This window comes from Lactuca virosa, chromosome 7 (genome assembly GCF_052849685.1).
Source record: "Lactuca virosa cultivar CGN04683 chromosome 7, Lactuca_virosa_CGN04683_v6, whole genome shotgun sequence".
Lineage (NCBI taxonomy): Eukaryota > Viridiplantae > Streptophyta > Magnoliopsida > Asterales > Asteraceae > Lactuca > Lactuca virosa.
In genome coordinates, this window is record NC_136432.1 from 916,134 (window position 1) to 924,556 (window position 8,423).

The 8,423-nt window shown below is 34.4% G+C and overlaps 1 protein-coding gene across 1 annotated transcript; it reads right to left on the reverse strand.

Moving 5' to 3' along the window:
* Positions 1-5,289: 5,289 nt before the first annotated feature.
* LOC145124593 (ATPase, F1 complex, OSCP/delta subunit protein) lies at positions 5,290-5,874 on the reverse strand. Its single transcript, XM_079060000.1, has one exon. The coding sequence runs from the start codon at positions 5,872-5,874 to the stop codon at positions 5,290-5,292; it is 585 nt and encodes a 194-aa protein (XP_078916126.1).
* Between the last annotated feature and the right edge of the window lie 2,549 nt (positions 5,875-8,423).

Genomic DNA, 8,423 nt, shown 5'->3' on the forward strand with positions numbered 1-8,423 from the left:
ACGCGTTACCCAAAGTTGAAATCCAAATGAGATAGATTGTGATCTAGGTCTCATATTCAATAGGATGTCTGTAAAAAAGGGATAACTAATAAACTTACCTTATACATCAATTGAAGCTTGGAGCTTTTGGGAATTATATGTTGATAGAATGTCACTAAGTCATATATTACTGGGGACAATGAAATATTGCTAGATGTTCACTACTGTCTATATCAAACTATGATGAGTCTTGTGCAAGTGCGAGATTGAATGATCTATATGCCCAAGAGTCATTATAGAATGATATTGCTAGATCATATATGATCCTAAGTTGTCACACAAACAACAACTTGATGCAATTATATTATTTATATGTATTTATTCCTTGATAAATAAATATAATTCTTGTAATTAATTGGAAATAATTTATTTCATGGAACTATTAGTTTTCAATATTAAGTATCAAAATATATTATAATATATCATAAGGTATGATTTATTAAGTCATGTACATCTTTTTGGACTAGAAAGACTTTTGTCTTTTAGCTAAAATGTTAAGGTTTTATATCTTATAAAAGGCTTGAAGATTTTTTTCTATAAAATCTTCTCTTTTCTTTATAAAAAAATATGAGCTAGTCATAGTGTAAGAGAATATGGTTTTTGGATTATAATATTCAAGGGGACATGCTTTAGAAGCATTTATTGAAAGTATTATTAAGATATAGTCTCTAGAGACATGTTGCTTAAAGTGTTAAGACCCATGGGATAAAGATTTGGTTAAAAGGCTTAAGAAAGGCTTTCATTATATGGATATACCAAGACAAAATCAAGAAATTTCTTCCTTCTCTTCTCCATATTCTCTTTTGTTTTGTCTCTTAAAGTGTTAAGATGAAAGTAAGAAGAATTTTGATACTTTACTTGAAACTCTCCTTTAGAACCAAAGCTTTGTTTTGTTCTTAAAGGCTTAAGAGATTCTTTTATTACAAGATGACGACTAGCATCCTATCAAGTTGGCTAAATGTTGGTGGATACTTCTAAAGAGCTTGTTCATTATAGCTTAAAGCCATCTTCATCAACTTCCTAATTGCGAAAAGGAACCAAAGTCTTCAAAGGTTGCTTCACTTTCTTCTTCTATGGTTATGTTTCATCTTTCCAAGTCTTAAAAAATGATCTTTTTATGGGAATACAATTAGTTTTATTTTTCTCAAAAATCAAAATATTCCATTGCTATCTTTATGTTATGATTTTTTTTTTGAATAAAAACCCAACACAAGGGATAAAGAGCTTGATAAGCTGGTGGCAGTTAAAGAATCTATTGATCGACAAGACGCTGAAAAGCAAAATGCAAATGAGATTGAAGCTTCCAAGAGAGCTCTTTTTCCTGAATGGACGGTTGATCGAATGGAAAAAAGAAGATGTTAAGAAGGTTAACCCATTCTGGTTAGTACCTATAACTTCCTTTTCGGTGAAAAAAAAATTGATTGTCAACTTGACTTTCCAATGACTGCAAAGGCATTCATATTTTGGTGTTTGGACAAGGTTGATGATGTTCCTTTAGGAAATGGTCTAACAAATAAGAAGTTATTTAACTTTTATGCGAAGCAGTCAATACCACAATATAAAATTTGGAGCCTATAAAGAATAGTGGTCTGAATATTGGAAAACCCTTTGAAGCAGCAGGTTTTGCAAATGTATCATTCAAAGGATTCAGAGGATCTAATCATGAAACATATAATTTCATACTTGTTGATTTACCACAGATGAATCCATATGAGTGGATTGTATTGCTTAACATTGTTTCGAAATATCGTATGAAGTATGAGCCCATGTTTCAGATTTTAAGAAGGAAGATTTGGGGCTACATTCAAGAAGTTTTGAAGATGGATGCGGAGGTAGGAATATTATTGAATCAAATACCTATTCTGAAACCCATTCCATAACCTGAAGGACTAGAAAGTCTTAAAGTTAGATTTATTCAGAAAGAACCTTGGGGTGTTGTTTACAAAACTTCTAAGAATGGCGAATTGCGAAACTGTATGATGTTTCTGCAAGACAAACATCTATTTCCTTTAGATGCTCTTACCAATGTTCTATCTAGAGCTGAGGTGTGCAAATTGAACCATCCTAATGATGTTAAGTGTCTCTCTCATATGATAAGATGGTAGATCATGATTCACTTGATTTTGATAAAGACGATTCTGAAGGTGTTTGGTAAGAAGAAATGAAGACAACTTTTATACTTGACACAAAGGGGGAGATTGTTGAGTTTTAGAATATTATGTTGTTTCAAGTTGTGTTAGCGACTGTGTTCGCAGTTCAGTTTGTATTTCACATATTTAGTTTCTATTTAGGTTCACAGTTCTGAACTGTTGACTTAGACACTCCTTTCCGACTTCCCTCAATGCCTATATATAGGGAAGTTAGTTAGTAGAGAGTACTTTTTGACATAATAGTTCCATACTCTTGTACCGAATAGTTATTGTGCTCTCTAATGAAACAATGATGTTATGTATCTTCTTGTGTTCTTAGTCATTCAAACAATCATGTTGTTATCAAATTAGAATCTATTCATTCATAAAATTCTTACAAAAAGTCAAACTTGTCAAAAAGTCAACGGTCAATGGTCAAAGTTAACTGTAAGCAAGTCATTGCGGTTGTGATCACTAGGCAACAAAATACTTGTCGACCCAATTCAACTCTCACGTAGTGACCCTTCCTTGATCGCATATTGCTTTTCAAGACATAGTCCTTATTAAGCACTTCATCCCTTAAGACCAAGGCTTATAAGTTACAAAAAACCTTGAAATATGGTCTTAATGAATAAACTTTCCAACTTTATCCATCTGCATGCCTCAAACACAATCAACTCTAAACCTATGTCTAAAATGCCCCAATCATCTTGCATGGTTCAAATAGAAGGATGAACATGCACTCAAAACACTACAAATAGGTCCATAAAATCATGCGAAGCCACCTTTGAACCAAGAGTTTTCCAAACTCCGTAGGAATCATGACAAGAAGGGACATACAAGCTCAAAAACCTAAATCTAGCATGTAAAAGCCTTATAGGTAGGGAATTGATGACTTACAGAGCTTGAGCAGATGATTAGAAGGTAGAAAATCTACGGAGTTTGCTTCACTTGATACAAAATGGCCTACTTCTTCTTCAAACTTCACTCTCAAGTATTAATATCTCAAAAATGGAATTATATGGGATACAGTTTCATGTCAATGAGAGCATCTGGGGTTGGAGTTTGATAGAAAGGGAAACCCTAAATGTTAGCTCCTTTAAATAGGTCTAAATCTTGAAACTAGGGTTTTTATGCAAATAGCGGTGTTGCGTCGCGACCTATATAAAGTCGCGTCACACCTAAGGGTTTAGCTTCGCACCGTGACCAATGCTTGGTCATAAGATTCGAAATAGTTTTTATAGGTCAATTACGATTAAAAACGGAAAAAAATGTCAAATTTTAATACAGAAAATGGCAAATTCCATAAAAATTAATGTAGTGTGTTTTTTTATTTTCGGTTTAATCATCGAAAAGATTTTGTTTATACTTTAACTAATGAGAGTTTGTTTTTATTTTTAAAAAGAACAGTGAATTAAAATTTTATTTTAAAAAAAGGTCTTTAACCCACTACTAGAAACTGAGGTATCAGCAACGGATTAGCGACATATTTGTCGATCGAAAAAACCCTTGTCGCTAATTGTCAGCGAAAATTAGTGACAGATTAGCGATGCCACAAATTACTCAGGAAACCTTCAGATTCCGTCGTTAATCTGTCGCTATACCCGTCGCTATTCCGTCAGATTATTAGTAAATGAATAATTTCTCTGCTTTAACAACGGTCTAGTAAATGTCAAATCTGTCGTTATTCCAAACGAGAATTCACAAATATATGTCAAACTTTATACCCCAAAATCAAAACTTTAGCATTCAACTACCATAATAAATATTAGTATTTGATTAGTAAAATAAAAACTAATGTTCGATTTCAAAATATTGAAAGTTGAAACCAAGTTACAAAAGCAAAAGTGTCAAAGTACAGTTAGATGAGTAATCTTGGCTACTTCTATTTTATTTTTTGTCTCAAATTTGTCATGTTTTTCTTTAAGCTCTTCTTACAACTCATCATGATTACGATCAACAATAACCTACAAAGAGACAATACCAAGGCATCCATGTCGACTGTCTCCAATTTCGAACCCTAGATGAGAGTGGGAGTGGCAAAGACGAAGAGGTAGAAGGCCGCACATTTTTCATGAATGAGAGAGAAATAAAGCTTTACAAATATTTTGGGGGGAGAAAGAAGCGTGGTGATTAAAATTTTGGAACTCATTTTCAATTGGAGAGATAGTCTCTTGAGAGGGAACTGAAAAGGCAGGCGGGAATTATAATAGCGACCGATCAAGGTTTATTTTTGAGAAGACATTAGCGAGGGATTATTTCCATTGCTAATTCCTAGCTAATCCCTCGTTGAACTGTCGGTAATCCCTCCCTAAAAGTTGTATTTCATTATTTATCGGTTAATATACTTTCCGTTGTTGATCCATCGGAAATTTGTCGCTGATTTAGCTAGGGATTTATTTGGTCACTGAATCTTCTAGTTGTTATTTGCAACTCAGATTGATTGATTGTTTAAAATCAAACCAAACTTTCAATAGTTAACCTAGAACAAAAATTAAATGCTTAAACAACAAAAAAAGACAAACTACAATAACTTTAATAGAATTTGACAAAAAAAAACCAAATAAATCCCTTAAAATATAATAACTTAAAAAAAAATGGGATTTATCAAAACAAATCTTGGTAAGGGATATACCAAAGACAACCTAGTTGCCAAAATAGGCATCTATCTGTAGGCATCTATCTATATAATATGTTTGACTACCATGTTGCCAAAATAGGCATCTATCTACATATGCACCAAAGACAAAACTTACGAGTTAAGAGGGGTATAGAAAGCTTATCTCCTGTATTTAGAAATTATATTTTCAAGATGTATGTATGCTCAAAGAAGGGAAATATTGATCACCATATATGGTTTTCTGATGCTAATGAAATGGGTAGCTTCAATCAATGCACCAGGATTTCAAATCCATAAATGGCTTTTTTGCAATCAAGAAATAGATACTAAAACCACCAAATAATATACATGTACACATTTAATTGTCCTTTGAAGGAGATAGGATCAATGAAAGAGTCCACACACAACAACAACAAAACAATAATGAGGTAGCTTATTATGTTAATCATAGATTCATACATAATTAATTAAAAACGACAAATAAATACTATAATTTAGTAATTAAACAACCAGCTTAAAACTGCAGGTATTCAGGTCAAGGTAAATCCTTTGGAACTCCTCCATCACTTGTGCCACCATCCCTGATTTATTCTTGGCCACCAACATCTTTAACAGTGTCACCACCTGGCGTTGGAACTTGGCTTTCTTGGATACTTCCTTTATCACTCTCCCCTTTACAATTTCTTCCATAGTTGCGTCTGTCATCATATCCTTCAACATCTGGTTAGACTGCAGCCATTTTAACAATCTTTTCACATCTTTATGAACTGCATCTAGCGAATTACTGCAGAGTGCGGCGTCTATGAGTGCGGCTGCGTAGCCAGTAGCGGCGTTCTGGTGGATAGTAGGGGATATAGTTGGTTGAGGTTGAGAGGTAGATGGAAGCTGGGTTGGGGTGAGCTTTTGGTTGTGGCGGCAGGAATAGGAGGGAGTGGTTTTATTTGATATCGAAGTGGCGGTGGCGGCCGTAGTCGTAGCAGTAGAGATGTAGCCATGGGGTTGGGGAAGAACAAGGGGAGGTTTGAGGTGGTAAAGGCGATGATGAATCTTAGGAACACTGATCACGGGGGTGGATATGGCATCCATGGCACAACTGCACAGGATTGGGTTTCTACTCTCAACCGGTGGTCGGCTGTGGAACGTCGGAACCAAATTACCCTTTTCAAAGTCTCTAACTCTCAGCCTTTCCTTATTATTATTATTATTATTATTATTATTATTATTATTGTGGTTCACATCAACTCTTCTTACCTCACCCTTACAATTAACATATGGGCCGCTGGACTCTCGAGGAGCGAATACTATGAAAGGGCTTCTAATTCTATTGTGTGCCTAGTGGCGGTTGCTGAGGATTGCTTTAGAATTTGCTGTCATCTTTTACCTACATTGAAGATTTTAAAAGGAATTGTATTATACATGCCATAACTAACGAGATAATATTTATGAAATATTCAAATTACCATTTAAATGCATATCATTCCTATCATATCATTCAAATTCAAATTACTTTTATATTGGAATAAATCTCTAACAATTTTCTTCCCCCACTTTCATCTTTTACGGCTTATATTAAACATCATCATCGCAGAAAAAAATAACATCTAATCTTTGAATGTTTACAAGGGTTGCACGTTTCTGAACATCATATAATCAACATTATTCATCATATAATCAACATTATTCATCACTGAACAATCAGGTTAGCCTCTTAAAACATTCGTCATTGTTCTTACTTTCGGTCCCTGTAACAAACCGTTATTTCAAATCTATGTAATAATGTAGGTCAATGTGTATTTCTTTTTAAAATAATAAAGAGAAATTTTAGCATAATGTGTATATTTACATAATTGACCTTCAAAAATAAATTATTAGACAATCTCGATTGGGATGAACCAAGTGATAGAGATTGTACAAAGGTTTCCAAAAACATAAAGAACACTAAAATCCGAGTTATAACGAAGAAGTTATGACCAATAAAAGATCTGCAACAAAACCGGCAAAACACTGTTCAGTGTAAAAACTGAATTTTCAATAAAAGGCTTTTCAGCCTTAACAATCTAAATGAAAGTTGTAGTTTATGTTAAACCGAGAACTTTCATAAAAAGAACGGCAAAATCTGACTTCGTATGAGGAAGTTACGATTTTTCTAAGTTTCAGTATAGCAGTGTACAACTAAAAACTCGAAATAAAGATCGAGTGATTTTTAGCCGACATAATCTAAACGAGAATTGAAGGTCTCGTCAATAGTAGTACAACGGTAAAAAGACAGACAAAAACGGACGTCGGATGAAGAAGTTATGAATTTTTAACGGATTTCCGTCCCGATCTGTTAAAAATAATAATATTAAAAATAAAGTAAAAATTAGCCGACGAAGTCTAAACAAAAGTCGTAGAGTATTATTTTACCTACGCGTGCATATAAAGAACGCCAAAAACGGAGCTCGCATGTGAAAGTTATGATTTTCGCAAGTTTTTTGCACAAAAATCAAGAAAAATGGAAAACCGGGCAATTTCGCATGCATGACCTTCGGACACGTCATCCTCGCACGTGTCATCTGCTGATTGGACAGAAGCCTTGCGTGGCACCTTCTGATTCGACCAACTCTGCGGTCCACTCATCTTCGGACATCTTCGCATGAGACACACCGCAGATGACCCTCGGACACTCCTCGGACACCCCCTTCGCACGTGCCCTCTTCCCATTGGACCGAAGTCCGGTCCAGTCCGAACCTGCCACCTGCGAGCCTGCTGTCCGAAGCGAGCCCCTTCCTTCGCCACCTGTCCGACACGCGTCAGCCTCGCATAGCCTCGGATCCGAGGCTTCGGCCTATATAAGGTATGCGAGGGTTCTGAATTATTTTACATTTTTCACCCTAAATTTCACCCTCTTTCATACTTTCCACTCCCATAAGCTCACGTACAACCCCTAAAGCCCCGGTATCAAGTCTAAAACCCTAAGCAAGCCTCGAAGCCCCGAGATTCCTGAGAAGTTAACCTCTCTCCAGTCGAAACTCTGCCCAATTTAAGCCGGTTTCTCGTCAAGCAAACTCCTTTTCATGAAACGAAACCCTGTCCAATTCACCACCTATCAAGTGAGTTCATACCCCCGTATTTTCATAATTTCTACTGTTTTAAGTGGGGGAATACAAGCATAACACAAGAACTTTGTGTTATAAAATCATGATTTCAAATCATGATAAAACAACATTAAATCATTAAAAATACTCAAAACATTAAATTCTTTTATAAACTTATATTTTTCCCCAAAATTCATATTTGTATATATATATATATATATATATATATATATATATATATATATATATATATATATATATATATATATATATATATATATATATATATATATATATATATGAGATTTAAAAGACTTAGGACTGATAACCCATTCTGGGTCCTTTTGCTTGTTTGGATGTGGGCTTATAGTACCAGTTATTTGTCCGAGTGTCGTTTAAATTTTACTTATATAAAATTGTATATGTATATAAATATAATAGTTATTTCATCAGTTTAACTACCTTTGTAACATGTTGAGCAAGGGATTACATGCAAACATAGTTTAATACAGATTCAGAATGTACATATAAATTATAATAGGTATAATTTATACATAG

Excerpts from the sequence above, each read along its gene's own strand:
- LOC145124593 (XM_079060000.1), bottom strand. The coding sequence starts at position 5,874 with ATGGATGCCATATCCACCCCCGTGATCAGTGTTCCTAAGATTCATCAT.